General features: G+C 40.7%; 1 protein-coding gene across 1 annotated transcript in view; it reads right to left on the reverse strand.

Annotated features, from left to right (window-relative positions):
• TRAPPC3L (trafficking protein particle complex subunit 3L) overlaps positions 1-20,309 on the reverse strand; it is a gene marked incomplete at its 5' end in the record, with an annotated part of 39,567 nt that overhangs the window by 13,782 nt on the left and 5,476 nt on the right. The window contains one exon of the mRNA XM_081140256.1: positions 19,670-19,769. Within this exon, the coding sequence (XP_080996382.1) occupies positions 19,670-19,769 (100 nt within the window). The remainder of the gene's footprint in view (positions 1-19,669; positions 19,770-20,309) is intronic.

A 20,309-nucleotide genomic window follows, 5' to 3' on the forward strand; every position in this document is an offset into this window, starting at 1 on the left:
CCTAACCATGGTGAATTAAATGAGGCTCAATGGCTCCAACTGAGAGGTGAAGTCTTATTCGTCTGCTCTTGAATCTGGCCGTCAACAAACCAACAGAATGTAGCAGAAGTGAAGCTGGATTGTAAAAGCTTTACAGTTTACATCTTGGTCTCTCGCAATGCTCAACCTAGTGGGAGCCAGCAACAGTGTAAAAACTCCGATCACCCTGAGAAACCCCTCCCCAAGCTCTGAAGAAGGAAGAGAGAGAGAGAGTTGGTCAGCCCCAACTGTCCCAGTCCCTCTAGCTTAAGTGCCAGGAGTGAGCGAAGAGCCGTTTTGTACATTCCAGCCTCAGTAGACATGACGTGGGGAAGAACCAGGGAGTCCAGCCAACGGCCAGAACAAATAACCCAAAACTATGGTCCTCGAGCAGCCACCCCAGGCATCTAGACTTTTGAGCCACCCCATCGAGGCTGCAGGCATTCTATTATGTCCTGTCTAAATCCCTGGCCCAGGAAACCATGAGCTTTAATAAATACTTGTGGTTTGTTTTTTTTAATACGTTATTTTAAACTACCAAATTTTGGGGGCACTATAAGCAAAAATAGAGTAAACACTAATATATGAAAATTAGGATTTATTAAAAGAGAAATTCTTTACCATGGAATAGTATCCCAAACTGGAGAAAGCACCCTGCAGGTATAAGACATGGAACATATCCTGGGAACTTGGAGGTGCAGGGTCAAGTAGGTATTAAAATTTTTCTCTTTTAGTGAATTGGATTTATACATAGATTTATATAAAGATTCTCCTTATGCACAGGACTTTTGTTAATATTTTTCCCTCTAGGTTCCAGTTAGCACTATATCCTTTATGACATGACTTGACTAATGTTTTATAGGAGTCTCTGAATAGCTCCACCAAAGCCTGAGATTCATTTTTAATTATTTCTGGTTAAATTTGGTTTGAAAGGAACACACTGCCGTAGGTTAAATTCTGTTTAAAAGAAACATATTACCAAGAGGAGTGACATAGTTTTAGTCATTAGCACCTAAGACAAAACGGGAGTGGAGGGTGTGGGGTAGGCGGGGCTTGAGTAAGTTAGAAACATCCTGGTCTCGTGTTCCTCAGAGTGCTGCCTTCAGACAGTCTGCGTTAGCGTCACCAGGGAGCCTGTTAGAAATGCAGAGTCAGATCCGATCCCCAGACTTTGATTCAAGTCTGCAGTTTAACAAGATGTTGGGTGATTCTATGCAGCTTAAATTTTAGAAGCACAGAGCAGTGGTTCTCAAACTTTAGTACAAGTGAAAACCATCTAAAGGGCTTGTTAACAGAGTGCTGAGCTCCACCCCTCAGTGTCCATTTTGGTAGGTCTGGGTTGAGGCAAGGCAATTTTCATTTCTAACAAGTTCTCAGGTCATGGTGGTACTGTTGGTCCAGGGATCACATCTTGAGAACAACTGCTCTAAAGCATAAAACAGGTCACGCTGGGGAAGACAAGCTAGAAGAAAGTCAGAATTTTGGGCTCCATCCTAGATCCACTGAATCAGACGTCTTCACTATGAAGTCATCAACCTATCTAAGAACATGGGATGTCTTTCCTTTTTTATTTCCATTTATTCAAGGTTACCTTTTGTCTTTAGGAATATTTTAAAGTTTTCATCACGTAAGTTTTGTAACTTTCACGTATCTGTAGGTATCCTTTGCTGCTATTGTAAATGGTTTCTTTTTTTCCATTGTCCTCTAAGTGATGTTATTTGAGTGCTTGAAAATGTTATTGCTTTATGCATATCAATCGTATACCTCTCTACTTTACTAATTCTTACATATTTTTGTAGAGCTTTTCAGAATTAGAAAATAAGCATTTTGCAATCCCTAATGATAAAATGGATCTAGACAATAAACAATGAATTCTAAACTAGTAGGTAAGAGCATGATGGGGTGAGAACCGTGCACCTTGAAACCACTCATCTATCCTGGAATCTCTAAAAACGAGACAACTGGAGGTTATGTGCCTTCCAATATGATGCAATGCAAGAGTAAGTATACACAGTACAACCTGTGCAGTGATTTCCCCCCAAAAGTGAAATAGGAATCTGATCAAGTATTTAGACCTAACTACTAGTTTACAGGAAATATGGGCAAGAGAAAACAAGTTGATTAGCACCATGAGGAAGCAACCAAGTAAATCTAGAATATAGGACATTCAATTTGACATATGACTAATGGCATAAAAAGAGGGAATAAAAGAGACATAGAAGTTATAACAATAGGGAGCAACCTGTGGGTCTAATTTGTATCCTGTTTCAAACAACCAGCTAACAAGATATCTTTGAGATATGTAGGGAAACGGGAATGGGCATGAAACGGGTTTTAGATGATTTTAGAGAATTATTCATTGTGTTATATATGATTATATCATGATGGCTTATGTATTTTTAAAGTCCTAACCAGATAGAGCTGAATATTGAAATATTTATATGTGAGTTGACAGAATGTACAGATTATCTTTAAAATACGTTAGCACACAAAAAAAGGGGTAGGAGCTGAAAGATGAAAAAGACAGGCAAAATATTGATACTTATTGAAACTGAATAGTTGGTACATGGGACTTATTACATATTCTCTTTACACTTGTATATGCTTAAAATTTCTCATATTAGTTATGCAGTAAAATAAATTGTACACTTGCTTCAGTTATTTTGCTAGTTTTGCCAATCAACTCCTGCTTGCCTGGAGATTATCCTCTAGTATCATTCTCAGTAAAGATTCTCAGGAATGCTATTCCCTGGACTCTTACATATTCAAATTATTGGCCTGTTCTATATTTGAAGGACAGTTTAGCTGTTTCACACTTTATCTTTTTGAGAATATTTTGCATTATTCCGTTGTCTTTTTTCATTAAAGTTGCTAAGGAAAAATTCAATGTCATCTTGATTTATTACTAACATGACGTTTTTGCCTATATTCTCACAGGATTCTTTATCTTTAAATTACAAACATTTTCTTTTGTTTCAAGAGAACAGAGATTGTGAGTCCCCTCCCCCCCCCCCCCTTTTGTTGCTCTATATGATTTTCAAGAAACCTTATGGTTTTGGATCCAGAACTAAACCACTGCTATGTTCCCATTGGAATTTCACTAATTTAATAATAATTCTTTAAAAGTCAGTTAACTTTGTGATAATTCTTGTTTCACCTATCCCGACCCTCTCCTTTCCCTTTACCTTCCCATGCAACCAGAATAGAGTCAATACCTAATTTCTTGACATTTGCAGCCTCTCACCTATGAGGTAAATGGCAAGGAGCAGTGGATCTGTATATGCATCTCTTATATGGAAGCTGCAAGAATAAAGATTGTTCCCCTTTGTGCGGTTGCTGCCTTGATTGCTATATACTCAACACAATCCCATCATTATCCAACGATCCCACAAGAGCCCAGGCTGCCTTGAGGAGCTGACACAAGAGTCTGGCTACAATTCTAATCCTTTCTAGCAGTGGCTTCTGACTAAGCCTTAATGAAGCCCAAAATGTGTACTGAGCCAGAATGAAGTTTAAGGAGAGACAAAAGGGCAAGCTGGCTGCTGAGGCTGGAGCTTGAGCACAGAGAGCAACTCCAGAGGAGGCCGGCATCACTGGTAAGCAAGGCAGGTGTTAGTGGCTTTGGAGTTATTCCTTTTGGAATAGGATTTTGATCAAGAGCATTGGGTTAGTTTAATCCATTTTATGGGTTGGAACATGCTTATTACACATAAAATGTCATATTTGAATCTGGAAAGAAATCTGCTTTTAGGCAGCTTAAAATAATATTTTCAATATTCAGTTGCTTATTAAAATTGAGTTCTGCAGAAAGAATACTTGTCTAGTTGTAAGAAACCATATTCTAAATTTTGCTCTTCCACTGAGGAGGAAAGGCAGAATGAGTGTTTATGATAACCTATTACGTGCTGGATACCCTACATATGAGTTCTATTTAAAACTCACAAGTATACTGGGAAGGAGTTATTACTGTTTCTATTTTTATAAATAACACTAAAGTTCAAAAAGGTTAAGGTTAAGCCACAGGTAAGTGAAAGAGACTAAACTGCACCTGAATTTATCTGACTCAGCTTCTACCACATAAAAGGTTGCATGATGTCGATGTATTCTCAAATGTTCATTTAACCATAGAAAGCACGTTTCCTCATTTTTAAAATCAAAGTCTTAGATTAGTACATCTCAGAGTTTCTTTCAACTCTGTTTTTCTGAATCTTATAGCCAGTAGCACATGAATTACCAGTCAACTGGCTTCTTGCTGCACTTCTGGAAATCAAGGTCTATCTCCAAGTTTCCTGGCCTCTGTCTGCTCTTTCCCATGCTGCACAGCTTTTTCACCTTGGGCTTCTAGATATTTGGGACAGTTGTGTTCAAACTATGCTTCTAGTTCATTATATCAATAAGGTTAACTTTCTATTTTATTTCCTTAGATAAAAATGACAATTAATAAATTTTCAGCAATAGAAAGTTCATAAAACATCTAGACTAGTCGCCAAACTTTAATTTTTATATCTTTTAGTGCTCATATTTCTGTATGTCCATATGACTACCTATCTTTTTCTAGTTTCAGATGTACTGATCCTACAGTCACACCAATGCCAGAGAAAAACCTTTAAAAGTTTTAAGTTGCAGTGAAAACTGAGATTAAAATGGGGAGATGAGTTAATTATCACATTCTCTGTATCATTTCAAGAAATAGGATAAAATAAGGAAAGTCTAAACTCAGATGATATTTTGTAATTTTGTTTAAGAACAATACCTTGAAATATATGCATCCTTTGGAAGAGTAGTTAACTTATAAAATGCTTACTAATTGCATTGCAACAACATTTTATTCCTAGATTTAACATAAAGAAATATACTTCTGCAATAATAATGGTTGCTGATGGAATCAACACAAGATTATTTCTCCCAGGGTTTTTGCAGGTGTTTGTGTCATGGGAGGAAACATGAGGGATTGTAATCAGTGTCTGAAAAGGATTTGCTTCCTTAAACAATTAGATAACTATGAGTAGATCTCACTGACCCTGTATATGAAGTCAAGCAGTTAAAGAAGTATGTAGTTACAAACTAGTGTTTAATTGATATCCATCTTCTTTGGAGTGAATGTCCTGAAAAACACAGCTTCTCTCCCTACCTCCTGCCCAGAGATAAGCTAGTCATCCCATCCGCTGGTGGTGGATATTGGAGGAGGGGCTTTGTTTCAATCAAGACTGTCCTTTATTATATCTCTCTAGTGTTTTCCACTTTTTAGAATGACATTTTATGTTATTTGAAACATTTGAAAAAGATAAAATGAGAGGCAACTCTGGAAGAATCTGGACTGAGGGTCTAGAGGACTGGCAGCCCTCACATGCCACCTCACCTCTACTGCAATGGCCCTAGAGTGCCAAGGAGCACAGTTTGAACACCCTTGCTCTAAAACAGTGGATGCCCATTAAGATCACTCGGGGAACATTTAAAAAGTTCTTATGCTGGGTCTTATTCCCAGAGACCATGATGTAATTGGTTAAAAGTAGGATCTGGGCATCAGGATTTCATGGGGGAAACCTCCAGATTCTTGTAAAGAGCAGAAGGATTGATAACCATTACCCTGGAGAAGAACATCAGGCCAAGTCTGGACGAAATCTTACTTCTGACACAAACAATGACACCAAGCAGGGATGACCCAGGGTTTGGCTGGCCTTTCCAAGGTGTCTCTGAACCCTTAAGCCCAGATAGATCTTAATTTTTCCTTTGGGATTTTGTTTCCATGAGTATTTCCCCAATAGTTTTCATCTCCTAGTAAGGAATTTTATTGTAAAAAGTTACATTAGTGAAATGCTCCCAAGGCTATTGCTATTTTTAATCTGTGAATGAAAAAGGGGCTATATAATAAAACTGACAAGCTGGAGTGGGGGCAAATGACAGGCCTGAGAAGCTCAGCAACCAAAAGTAACCACACAGGATGGTCTGATCACAAATTCCTAACTGGGAGGGTCAGAGCAAGAAGTCACATCCCAGGTCTACAGCTTCCTTAGCAAAGGTCAGTCTTGACCTTAAGTGAGTTCTGTCCATTATTCTTATGCATCTAGGGTAATATACCTTTGAAATTTCAGAGTAATTTTCATTTCCTTTCCCTCGAAAGCACAACTGCAGCTACCAGAGCACCAGACCACAGAACCTCTCATGATTCTCTTGTTCCCTGCATACCACCTCTATGAGCTGTGAGTGTCAATTATTAACTATCCTGTACCCATCAATATAAAAGAAGTATGTGTTTCTCCATTGCGCTTTTCATCCAATCTCAGAGATGTCCCTGCTTTGCTTTCCTCCTGCCTCCTTAGTCTACCACCAATGAATTTCATGTAACCCTCCTTACGTCTCCTTTGGTTCTAACATATAAAATAAGCGGCAAAACTGCCATTCTCCGGAGCATTTTCTCAGTCCATGGAGATTTTGTTCCCAGGCATATCCTCAGAATTTGGCTCAGATAAGCTCTTATAAGACTTTGCTATAAGCTAAACATTCTTTTATCAACAAATCCACACACTTAGATTTGTTTTGTAAGTCAGTCTCTCATGAGTTTCATCCAAATAAATTAAGCAATGGAAATGAAACCAAGAATCTGCAGTGGTAGAAGTTACTGAGACTGGAACCTTCAGAGGCACTTCTCTGTGACTAGAGGAAAACTAATGTTACAGAAATGTAGTCATAATAAAAGTCTAAGGGTGCCCAGCTGGATGTGGCTCAGTGGGTGAGCATTGACCTGGGATCCAGGAGATCGAGATTTGATTCCCGGTCAGGGCACATGTCCAGGTTGTGGGCTCGATCCCCAGTCAGGGGCATGCAGGAGGCAGCTGATCAATGACAACTCTTTCATCATTGACGTTTCTATCTCTTCATCTCCCTCCCTTCCTCTCTCTGAAATCAATAAAGATATATTAAAAATAATTTTTTTTTTAAATTCCTTGGAAAAAAAAAGTCTAAGGGTAATTTTCCGCAGCTGCCTTGCCTTCGTAATAGAACTCTGCCATAAGTAACTGATGTGATCTGTTGGGTTAGACCCAATCAGTCTGCAAGTTTCGCAGATCCTGTGGCTATGCGTACGTGCTTCTCTGCAAAAGAAAACTTCCTACACTTTTCTTCTTTCACCCCTCCGAGGGGTACAGTGGGGAAGAGTTCCAGTGTGGGGGTGTTTATATGAGGCATGTCTTGCCTACTCAGAGGGGAAAATGAAGCCTACATGGTTATGTTTGTTTAAACAAGTTTCTTATTTTTAATAATCTACCTGGCATATTTTTGGCCCAAATGGTAAGAATTCTCAAAATATTTTATAAATTACTTTTGCTATTAATATTCATCATTTTTTAAATATTGAGGATTTTATAACTATAAAAGATTTTTCTTTCCTTTTAATTTTCCACTCTTTTATTCCTTGCTAAAAAAATGCCACTCAGTAGCAAACTGGCCTGACATTCAGCTAGCTTGATGCCAGCTTCTCTGGAATGCTGTGTGGTGTTGTACTGTGACTTCCATGGAATTCAATCCCTGCTTATCAAGGGCTCCCACTTATTTTAATATCACATGTTGGAAAATGTGGAAAAAGTTCAATAGGCTCCGACCACTAAATTGTGAGTTAAACTTTGAAAAACAGTAATTAATAGCAAAGGGAAATGTTCTATTTTAGGCTTAATCTGATTAGCTTCCATTGTTCAGTTGAGGGATTAAAGAAAGCAGTCATCCTGGGAAGCTGTTGAGAATGAGGTACTGACCGCCCTTTAACCCTGCCCCCTCTGTGCTGAGAACTGCCCTTTGAGACTTGCTCACGTTGCTACTCTCTGTTGGTTGGGAACCTGCATTTACAGGTCTGCCAAGACCCTTCAGATGAATGGCTGAGCTTTTCACTTGGTTTCTTCCTACCCCTTCAACTCTCTGCAGGCAGCACATGGTTAGAAATGCCTGACTCCCAAATCCACCCTAGACTCTAAGGATTCGACCATTTTAGTACCTCAGATTCCCATTTCCATCTTTTGGGTGGGGGTGGGAGGAACATACAATAATTCTCAAACATCTATTTACAAATTATTCTCCTACAAAACAGTGGGAAGATGCTATACATTTTAGGATTGGGGGACCTTTGTAACTAACAGAGCCACAACTGCTGGCTGTCTGATGTAGGTGACCAAGTGGTAGTCACCCTGAACCCTCTCTCCACTTCCCACCCTGAACTGCAGGGATTTTCTGGCAGGTATCTTGGGTACAGCACTGAGTTGCCTGAGGTGGGGTAGATTAGAGCAGAGTGGAAGTTGCCCTCCATTAGTATCTATGTGAGGGGTGCAGAACTCCTCTCCATGTCCCAGAAGGTGAAGGCAGAGCCAGGGCACATGATCACCTGCAGATGCTGACAGCTCGGCATGGCAGTGATGTACTCCCAGCCTCGATGAGGTGAAAGCAGTGTTAGAGAATCATCAGCAACAAACAGTTCCACGTTAGTGGAGATTTTAACACAGGGCAGAAATTGCCTGGTAATGAAAAGGTTCCAGGTCTCCCTCAATGTTGTCACATTCAGGCTGTATTTATTAATCTATTCCTTAAAGTAAATTGTGTTTACAAGGGAAGAGTGTGTGTGTGTGTGTGTGCCTGTGTGTGTGTGTGTGTGCATGGGGCTGGGTGCAGGTGAAAGGCAACTTTAAAATTGAGATTTAAATTTTCATCTGGTAAAAGAAAGATCATTCAAAGTGTTATCATCACAGTTAGCTAGTTATTACTACTAATAGCAAGAAAGCAAAGGGGAGACCAGACATGATAAGCATGGTCCTCTGGGCAGCTTCACCAGGCAGCTGTAGCATCATGCTCCCCGGGGAACCACTGGTCAGTTCTCTGCAGATCCCGGGAGAAGGAATCAAGGAGAGGGGGAAATGGACACACGCACAGTGAAGTCAGGGTGATGCAGGGAAGGTCTAACCCGGGAGAAAGATCACTGGCTAGGAGGGCACTGCAAGCGTGTGAAACCTTGGAAGGTTAAAATCCCCAAAGAAAGTCTCTCTCTCGTGCTCCTACTCTGTTGCACTCCTGTTTCTCGCTTGCTCTGTGACCCACGCTCGCCCATCTCCCCTCCGTAGCCATGTGGCCTTAGCGGTCATATGGCCCATGGCCATGCGGATCCTACATGCAATGAATGGACTGTAGCTGGGAACACAAGCGAAGCTAGCCAGGCGCTGGACTGCACTGTGCTTTGAAATGGAGTGGAAACTGGGCAGAGGCTTTAATTCTAGTTCTGCTGAAGAAAAGATTGGACTTTTTCCAAGGTGAGATCGAGGGAGGAGGGCCTTGGAAGGGAACCGCTTTAATCTTACATCATCAACAAGGCTTGTCAAGATGCCTCATCCCCCCATGGGGGCCTCAGAAAATTATTTTCCCTGTGGCACCCCAAGAACTCCACTTCTATCATAACAAAAAGACAGAAAAATGCCTCCCATTTTGTGCATAGAATTATGTTGTCAACAGAATCCAAGTGTTGTGTATTGTGCTGGGTGCACTGCATTTAGGCTTCTACTCAGAATTGTGAAATATAGTGATTTTTAGGGAAAGTATTTATTTTTAAAAGTGTACATTGTTTGGGAAACGAAAAGAGCCAAATATAATCAGAGAAAAAGAAAGGAGGGAAAATAAACTACAGAATCATAAGGAACAAAACTGTTTGTTTTGTTTTCAAGAGAAAGAAAAAGACCTAAGATGTGCTGATGTCCCTGACTTGAATGGCTTTGTTCAAGTTCATGTCACCTGGGCAGGTTTCCTAGTCACATAAAAAAATCAGGTCATCTCTGGTAACAGTCTTTGAAAAAAACACAGAATGCCAAGAGAAAAGACTGAAAAAGATTTAGAAAAAGGGAAACAAAAGCAAAAGTCCCATTGGATTAGAGAAGCAGAGCAAACTTTTCTGATTGGTTCTATAAGAAATCCAAAAGAAAACCTAAAACATAATATTGCAGTACAACATCATTTTTTCTAGGAGAATTTGGTTATCTCCCTTCTACCAAAGCATCTCTCCGAGTTTACTCTTGCTGATGGTCTAAAATATTTGCTTTCTACTAACACTGAGTTTCCCTTGCAATGCTTCCTAGTAGAAACATGTTTTATGAAAGATTTGCTTACTTGATTATTACCTGAAATATGCATAGCAAAGACAGCTCTTTCTACTTCAATACCTTATAGTTAGCATGGAAAATGAAGCCTGCTACATGTTGTATGCAGAAATTCTACCTCTGGGGCAAAGGAAAACAAACACCAGCATCAGTAAAATAAATAATGTGAGCAGAGAGCTCACAAGTAAAGCAAGACTCACACATTTCTGTTACTAATTTTCCAGACAGAAAGAACAAGGTCTGTAACAATTACTTTGCCCTGTTTTAGAAAATCTCGGAATGTTTTTCAAACCCAAGCCTCCTTCCTGAGGGCTTTCCTATGATGGCCATTTCTGTGCCTCACTATCCAGCTGCTCCGGCCACAGTTAACAGACTAGAATGGGCATTTGAGAGCCGGGGCGATCAGTCCATAGTTTGGCTACTGGCCTGGCATGAAAACTCTGCCCAGCAGAGGGCTACTGATTGACTGGGCAGGTTAGCAGAGCCTCTCTTTTTGGGACTTTGAATATGAAACACAGAGAGAGTCATAGTTTGGGTGACTGGGCAGAAGACAAAAGATACGTGGGGAAAAGAGAGGAAGCGGAAGCCATGAGGCAGCACACACTGTAAGGTGATGAAGCACTGAGGTAGAGAGAAGAATAGAAAGTGGAAGAGATTAAATATACAAATTGCCAGTGATAAAAACAGTACCACAGAGATGTCAGAACAGCGTAGAGAATATAACATTGAAATAACTATGTACGATATTATGGTGTCAGACGGGTATTAGACTGATCACTTTGTCTAATCACCATGTTCTATACCTGAAACTAATATATTGTATGTCAACTGTAATTGAAAATTTTTTAAAAATTATTTTAAAAAAATATTGGTAAGTAGTTGCAAGAGCAAAATAAGCAGAGAATAGCTGAGTCACCAAAATGGCAGAGGACTGACGTAGGTAGGAAATTGCAAATGCCTGCTCCTGAGACGACATGATAGACCGAAGGGTTCTCTAATTTCTGTTCCTCGTGAGGCTTAGCTATTGTGTCCCAGGATGTCCTTACAATAAACCCCTATTACCTGACATAACCCAAAGACCAGCAACCTAAAGGAGTCTAGCTAATACAATTTGGCTCCATGGTGGATTTTAGGCTACATTTCAAATATTTTCCATAATAAATGGAAATAATTAATTTTATCTCTAATTAGCTTCTCTTAATAAAACTTACTATAAATATGTTTGAAAAACATAATGTTAAATGGGACAGGTACAGAAACCCTGGTTCAGAAACCCAGGTAATGAGATTCACTAGAGCAGAAGCCCTGGATGCCCAGCAAGGGGCAAAACTGGGAAAACAAGGGCCTTGTCCCCAGGGTAACCTATTCTCCCCCAGCATATCACTGCTCATGCTCCCCCAGCATTCTCCCCCAGGCCTTTTCCTCCCTAAAGATAACATCTAGGCCTCAGTTGTATTTCAGCTCCAGGCCCAGAAAAGCAGCTAAACCAGACAAGTGGTGCTGTGGCTGCCTCTGGACCAGCTACATTGAGTAACGGCCCCCTGCCCTGGCACCGACCAATCAGTGGAGACCAGGACCCTGAAAGAGCCACCTGGAAAGCTGATACATATTCTATTGAGACCCTCCCCTGAGACCTACCCTAAGAGTTCCACCTATAAGAAAGAGATAAATATGCTCAGGACAAAGGACCCAGTGAGTGCTCCTCTGGTGCGCCATCTCCATCCCACTTCTTCCCTCTGAGGGGACCCCAGGAGACTTCCAACCCAAAAAGCAATGGGCAGTGGCAGCTCGCCCTGGGCTTACCCCTGAACCTGTCTCCAAGGCCCCTGAAGCAGCCCAGCCTAGGCTCTCCTGTTACTTCTTCCATGCATCTACCTGTTTCACCATCCTAAATATATTTTTACTGCCATCATGGACTCAATACCCTTTGACTCAGTGCTGTGTACCCCTTCCCTTTGGATATCCCCACTCTCTTTTCCATAAATAAATTCAGTATTTTCTTTATGCATCGTCTGAGATGCTATTTAGCCTGCCCACGTACCACCGACCTTAACCTTTCACATAAAATATATTGTTGTGCAACTAAGAAGATTTTTTTAGATCTTAGGAGAGAGAGAGGTATAATTGCATTTCTATTTAGCCTTATAATAAACTGGAAGAGATTTATGCCTATTAGGTTAAGGGAACTGTAATATCTAGTAATTTGATTACCTATTTAATTCTTGAATTTTGTAATCACAGTTGACTTCCGTGTAGCAAGAATGAATCTCCCGCCCCTCCTGAAACTTTCTACAATCATATAAATAGTGGGGGGGAAAAAGATTTCAATAAAATATCAAGATGAATTCATTGTCTATTATTTAATAAGAATCAGATACTTTCCTGTCCAGAATTCTATTGCTGTTCAAATGTTGTTATTGCGGATTTGTTACTGTGAGCAACCAGACATGTCCGGATTTTTAATGGAGTAAATATTGCTTGAAATAAGGAGGCTGCTCGTGGTGGGAGTTAAAGTGGGAGTGGAAGAAGTAGGAGTATAATTTGGAGATGAATATGGTCTACTGCCCTCTTCTGGAAAAAACAGGAGAAGCAACAGTGTGTAGATCTGTGATTTCTTTAAAATTTTCTAAATTCACTTGAGTAATCTGTAACATATGCCTATGGTGTTCTGGTTTGCCACTGTGGGCCAAACCCTAAGAATGCCTGGAATTATTCTTCCCTTTGAAAAGCTTACAGATGTGATGGGGAAATGAAATTTCCCAGAAATGAAAGCTAACTTTAATGGATAAATGCAAAAAAGTATCAAATCAAAGTTTGTGTTCATTACCATGACTCAATAAAACTCTGTACTATTCCATTCTTTGTAAAACACTTTTCCTCTACTTTGATTGGGAATAGAAATATATACAAAAAAAGCTGCTCACCAGCAAATTTTTGGAAGATTAACAAGCACAAAGCACAATAAAAGTGTATTTTACAGACTGATTAAAACATTAAACTAAAATGCAGACTTAATGTTGCTCTATGTTCATAATAAAGATGTTCTAAGGAAGGTCAATTGTGAATTCCCTTACCTTTCCAAGGTTGCTCAGACATGTTCTCTTATGCACCTTGACATTGCAATTCCTGTCTCCTACAGTGCAAACTAAGTTTCACATTAAGACCTACGACGATTTCAGAGAGTGGACCTCATTGATTTAAAACCTATTAAGACCATTACACAGGCTGTAAGACTAAGCTCCAAGTCTCAACACTGGCTGGTACCTTAAGTGCCAACCTGCCATTTGCCTTGCATCTCACTTCTTTGGAATTCCAAGGAAGAGAGTACAAGGTATTAGCCAGCCAGCTGTATTATGGGGTCCTTCACCATAATGTTGTTTAATAGCACTTGTAACAGTAATAAAATAGAGTAGATTTTATAGCCATGGGAGACAGAGAACATAGATTTGGTAATAGAGACATAAGTAGAAAAAGAGGCAGTGGCTACATTTAATAAATTTCAGTGTTTAACAGAAAGCCTGTTTCAGAAGGAAAGTTTGCACATTGAAAATTGTCTTCTTCAGTCTATTTTTCATCTTAAGTTGCATGCAGTTGACACCACCCTGGTAAGAAAAAAATCTGGCTTCCTTTGCCACATCTTTCTACCAGCCTTCTAGAGTTGCAATTAGACGTGAGATTAGTTCCTGTGTGCGCAAGCAGTTTGGATGGGGTCAAACATGAGGCCACCAAAATAAAAGATGGCCATAGAAATGTAAATGAAAACCCCAATGGCGCAGGCCTCTGTATTGGTGGTGGATTATTGCCTCTCAACTCCAAACATTGCCTTGCTTCTAATGTTGGAGGTAGATCTTGCAAATATTTCTCCTTTGCCAGTAGACATTTCTGTAGAGATAGACAGAAGGAAGGCGATTCTTTCCCAAGCTCTAGCGTGTGTTTTCTTGGTTTACTGCTGCTGGAAATGACTGGCCCTGCCATAGGATACCCCACGGCTCTCACTGTGGAGCTTGCTCCTTCCAGCCCATGGTTCCTTCCCCCCAGCCTCAGCCCACTCACACTCCAGTGAGGGTTTCCTGCTGATCAGTTTTGGTCCACAGTTCTCTGCCCACTAGTCTCAGTCTGGGAAGCCAGAGGCCTTTTCCACCTTCCGTGGGCTACAGTCTTACCTTCTCCAAAGACATTTGAATTCCAGCCTTGAGTGAGGAACTCCCTTCAAAATGTGTTCCTTCTTTGGGTATTATTTCTCAGGGCTAGGGTATTCTTTAGCATTTTTTTTTTTCTTTCTTTCTTAGTAGCTAACCACCTATAGTTAATAATTGTTTATATTAAACCTTGTTTGTTGAAATGATTGTGTGGTTTCTGTCTCATGACTGGAACCTCACTGATTCTCCTTCCCAGACAGGCAAACCCCTCTGAAAATGTCTAATCAAATCAGATTTGAATGTCCCTGTTGAGGTATTAAATCAGTGCTTCTGAGTACCAACCTGTACAAAGATTGCAATTCTATGGCCATAGAGCTGCCAGTACTATAGGGTGAATTGGGAGTTTTAGGTTTCTAAGTATTTGAGTAACTTGTATAAATTCAGCCATGGAGTTTTGTGCATTTATATAAGAATTAGGACAAAATAATTATGACCAGTATGATTTGCTGGAACCCTTCTGTGTAGACTCAACTCTAATCTTAAATGGAGAACTTTATAAATAAAAATGATTCCCCCAGTTTTAAAAAAATCCTTCTGCCGTTGAAATTTCTCTCTGGATTATATTTCTAAATCTTGCTCTAGAGTTCATGCTTACAGCGTTCGCCATATAGATCTCCTTCTCCATTTTAGGCATTTTCTTTCCTTTGCTTCTTATGAACATTTCCTTTCAATTATTTCATTGATTTTATATCACTCACCAAAAAAAAAAAAAATCATATATATTGGGTTCTGATTTTTTAATCTAAAGATCAGAATTTCAAAATTTAAAAGTATTTTTATATTTTAAATATATTTTATATTGTGTTTTTCTCTATTTTAAAATTTCATCCCTACTGTGACAATACCAATGAATGACGTGATGTTTATACCAAAAAATTAAAAAGTCCCTCTATGCCCCTCAGAATGACCATCAAAACGACATTGGCCTGACAGTAAGAAGCTTCCCAGCTTTGATGAACAGAGCCTGTACTAGGCTGAGTAGTTGCTAACACTGTCAGTAACTAGGAAGTATGAATACTTTGGAGGAGACTTTGGAAGCTACAACCAGGACACTCAGCTGTTTATAATCATAGGTCAGTGTCCAGATTTTAGCTAGAGAAAGCAATACCTGAAATTCAGGGGAAATTCAGCTGAAAAAGGCCTCATCTGATTGGTAAGGAAACAGATTCAGCCGGCTAACTGACTTTCTCAGGGTCACACAGAGGGAATGTGGCTGAGCAGGCTGAGAACTCTTTTCATCTCTACTACACTGGATTTGCTTAGACTATTGCTCTGAATCTGATGGGAATCAGAGCTCCTTGTGTTTAAATTGCTTTTAAAAGGCAAAATTATACTAGTTCATGTCAAGCCTAACCTTTATGATTGTTTTGATTTTAATGATCAAGTTTCTCTCTAATTAGCTTCTCCTAATATTCAAACTTTATCAGAAATATGTTTAGAAACCATGAAAAATATTTTTATGTTTCTAAGGAGGTGTTTTTTAAACCTTAGACCAGAGAGAGGTATAATTGTATTTTCTACTTGTCCTTAAAACAAACTAAAACAGCTTTGTTCCTGTTAAATTATAGTTAAACTCCCCAGTATCTCATTATTACAAGTAAAAGCAGCTAAGGTAACTTGACTGCAAACTGCACATTTTCATTTTTCTCAAAACAATGACCATAGTAGGAGAAAATCTTCAAAGGTATATTTTAAAGAAACAATGATTTAAAAAAAACAAAAAACACTGGAATCAGGTCAGAAGAAATAAATTATAGGCTGGCTTTTCTATGTACCCATAGTGATGTCATCTAAGTCTCAATTACATCATCAGTAAAATGGGGCTAATAATAGATGCTCCATTTCGAGAAGCTTGTGTAAGGTAACAGGTGGGCATTGTTTTGAGCTTATCTTCAGAAAAATCTCTGTATTACTGAAGTTTTAAAATATGTTACAATGCTAACAGTTTAAGTTATATGTCTTATTTAAAATTTGTTGTTGTACTTTGAGGCAATCACCACGAAAAGCAGGCTTGAAGATAATAAAATCACAATTTAAAAATGAATACCCTAAAAATAATAATAATAAAATAAAAATGAATACCTTTGTGCCAGGTGGGTAACTGAAATATCGGGGGGCTCACTTTGTAAAGGATATGATTGTCTAACCACTATGCCATACACCTGAAACGGAAAGAAAATAATATTGAATGTAAATTGTAATCAAAAAGTAAAATAAATAAAAATGGATACCTTCTAATGTTTCATGAAGGTGACTTTAGAATTAGCCTGTCATCTCTTTTTTATATAAAATATAGGGCTGACTAAAGACCTTTTTGATCAAAGATTTGGCCTGTGTCATGGGATTTCCTTTTATAACACTAGATGGTGCAATTTGAGGCCTAAAGCCTGTCGGAAAAACTGTCCGCAGCTTAGCGATGCAGGGTAACCTTCCCCTTGGAAAAGGCAGCGTGAGGAGAGCGAGAGGGGTGTCCGTGGTACCTGAAGTCCATGGGCGTCCCCTCCCGGGGCAGAGGCGGGACCGTGAGGTCAGGAGACCCTTCCTCCGTGTCGGGGGCCTCCCACTAACGAGCTCTTAGATGACTCCCACTCATCTGGACCTGGGTTTCTTCGTTCTCTGCTTCCTCTCTTTCCTCCCTGGAGCCAGCACAGAGCCCGTGAGTTCTGCGGCAGCCACGGCACGTGGACGCGCAGTTCTCCCAAAGGCGATGGGGCGTCGGGTCTCAGCGCGTGGTCGAGGGGGCGGCCACGCGAACAGTCACAGCCGTGGGCGCCGCTGGCCCCGCCCTGCGCCCCGCAGCGGGCCTCCTCCGACCGCTGGCCCCGCCCTGCGCCCCGCAGCGGGCCTCCTCCGACCGCGGGCCCCGCCGTGCGCCCCGCAGCGGGCCTCCTCCGACCGCGGGCCCCGCCGTGCGCCCCGCAGCGGGCCTCCTCCGACCGCGGGCCCCGCCGTGCGCCCCGCAGCGGGCCTCCTCCGACCGCTGGCCCCGCCGTGCGCCCCGCAGCGGGCCTCCTCCGACCTCGCCCGCTTCTCTACAAACCCCTGACGTTTGACACCTGCCCCTCTGGGGAGCGTCTGCGGATGAGGGAGAATGCTGCCGGAGGCCAGAACCTTCCAATAAAGCTGCTAATTATGAGCAAAGCATCGGTGGGGGGATGCATGACTAACACCCGGCCTGATCTGTGCTAACAGGCTCCTCACCCGGCGACACCATTCCCCCGTGCGAAGGAACATTTTGCTGGAGAAGGGAAAATTAGGCAGAGGGAGGAAGCCAGGCCTCTGACGGAAAGCGCAAAGACCAGGAGGCAGCCCCTCCGCGCAGAAGGGTGAGGGTGGGGAAATGTTCTCTTCATTGAGAAGAAGGGATCTCGCGTAAGAGTGGAGGCTTGGCTCCATTTTGAGTCGATTTTTGTGTGTACTATGAGATAAGGGTCCAAGCCCATTTTTTTGTATGTGGAGACCTGGTTTTCCCAGAACCATTTGTTAAAGGTATTATGCTTTCCCCATTGCTATGTGCACTGGTGAAAAATTAAAAGCTGCACTCGTACTCGGCAGAGTACTGGGGGGTCCTAACCAGATCAATTAGGCAAGAAAAAGAAAGAAAAGGCATCCACATTAGAAAGAAAGATGTAAAACTATCTTTTTGCAAATGATACGATACGTAGAAAATCCTAAAGAGTCCACACACACACAAAAACTATTAAAACTAAGAAATAATTTCAGAAAAGCTGCAGGATACAAAAATCAACAAACAAAAATGAGTTGTGTCTCTACATACTAACAATAAATTATCCAAAAAAAGAAATTAAGAAAACAATCTCATTTATAAAAGCACCAAAACAGGATAAAATACCCAGAAATAAACTTAACTATGGAGGTGAAAGACCTACCTATTGAAAACTATAAAACACTGATGAGAGAAATTAGACACAAACAAATGGAACAACATTCTGTGTTCATGGACCAGATAACTTAACATGATTAAAATATTCGCACGACCCAAAGTGATTTATAGGTTTAGTACAATCCCTACCAAAATCCCAGTAGGACTTCTTACAGAAATAGGACACAGTCATCTACATTTATATATTGTGAATATTTACTTTCCATTAAAATAGCTAATCTTGTAATATTGTCCATAGAATTGGCTTAGTGAAAATTATTTCATTTTTCAAACTATTGCTTCAAGATCTTAGTTATAGTCTGCAAATACGGAAAGAGAAAAAAATTAACCTGTTTAGTGGTACGGTAAACCCACTACAATAGGACTAGAAAACCCAGATTTTAATTTCAACCACATGATTTACTAACCATGAAATAATGAAAGTAAGAATAACAATAAGTGGGGAAATCTTTCATTTGGATTGTTCTTTTTATTGCACATTTTAAAACATATACTAGTATTTAATCTTTATCATATTCTTTCTGAGACTCAGTTTTCTTATCTGGAAAATGGGGATAAGAACTCCTACTCTTCCTACTTCACAGGAATACTGTAGAGATGAAAGACAAAAAATATGTAAAACTGCATTTAGAATCACAAACTGCTATGTAGAATTATTATTGCCACCCACGTGAAGAGTCAGTATTGCAAGGTATGACAATATCAAGTGTCACAGGAGAAAAAAAGAATGAGACTGACTAAATGGGTCAGGTGTGAGAATCTGGAGGCAGCATTCCTGGACCTCATAAATATCTCATATCCATGCATACTTTCTAGGTCTCTCACAAATGAACAGCACTCAGCTAATAACCATGGGCCTGTAGATTAAAGGAACGCTGGGTAAGGATGCACTTCCCACTCTCATCTCGGAAATTTGAGCTGGTCCCAGATGATTCCAAGTTGTCTCATATATTAGGGCTGTGAAAGTTCTTAGAACACATACACTTATAGGAAGCTTTCTTTTTCTCTTGGGAAAGCATGGCTTCTGGAATGAAATGGCTACAGCAATATTCTCTGAGACAACCAAAGACTATCTCTTGCCACGTGCTGAAAACGATTCCATAAAGAAATTGGTCTGGGGCATGTATGTTATAAGGCTGCTTTATTACACTTCCCTTCTGTTCACCTTCTCAAAACATTTCCCCCAGTGTGGGACGCATACCATTTGGTCAGAAAAATCGATAGATGTTTAAATGCCTGGAAGCATTTATCTCTGTTCACCATAGCTTTATCCCCGCGCTGAAATAAAATGCTCTTTGATGGAATCCTGTCCCTTAGCACCTCATAATGGATACAGATGAAACCTGTTCCATCAGAGCAGAAAACCACCAAACTCAGGATGAATCAAGATTTTCAAAACATATTGACAGAGCTAAAAATGCCCTTACCTGGGCAATTATGTCTGTAATTTCTGAATAACTGTGGCACCGTCCCACACAAGATCGAGCCAAAAAGTCTTCTACCAGCCGTGTTCCAATGCCGTATCCCCTGTGGGGGAAGGAAACAGTGTGGTCTGGAAGTAATAGTTGAGTAGCCAGGGAAGTTTATCAGTGTTTAAGAATGGATTCATCTGGGTAGCACTCCACAACTGAATAACAACCAACCCAAGTGTGACAAATCAGACAGCAGTTTCGCAGTGGGCTCCTTACTTGTCTCACAGACCATAGAAAGAGCAACAAGGCCCCGGCTGGGGAGCTCAGTCGGTTAGAGTGTCGTCCTGATACACCCAGCTTGTGGGCTCAATCTCTGGTCAGGGCACATACAAGAATCCACCAGTGAGTGCAGAAATAAGTGCAACAGCAAATCCATGTTTCTCTCTCTCTCTCTCCCTCTCTCCCCTTCCTCAGGAAGGAAGGAAGGAAAGAAGGAAGGAAGGAGGGAGGGAGGGAGGGAGGGAGGGAGGGAGGGAGGGAGGGAGGGAGGGAGGGAGGGAGGGAGGGAGGGAGGGAGGGGGAGGGAGGGGGGAAGGGGGGAAAGAAGGGGAGAATAAAGAGAAAGAAAGAAGAAAGGAAAGAGGGCAAATGTCCA

Source organism: Miniopterus schreibersii (assembly GCF_964146895.1).
Source record: "Miniopterus schreibersii genome assembly, chromosome: 6".
NCBI lineage: Eukaryota > Metazoa > Chordata > Mammalia > Chiroptera > Miniopteridae > Miniopterus > Miniopterus schreibersii.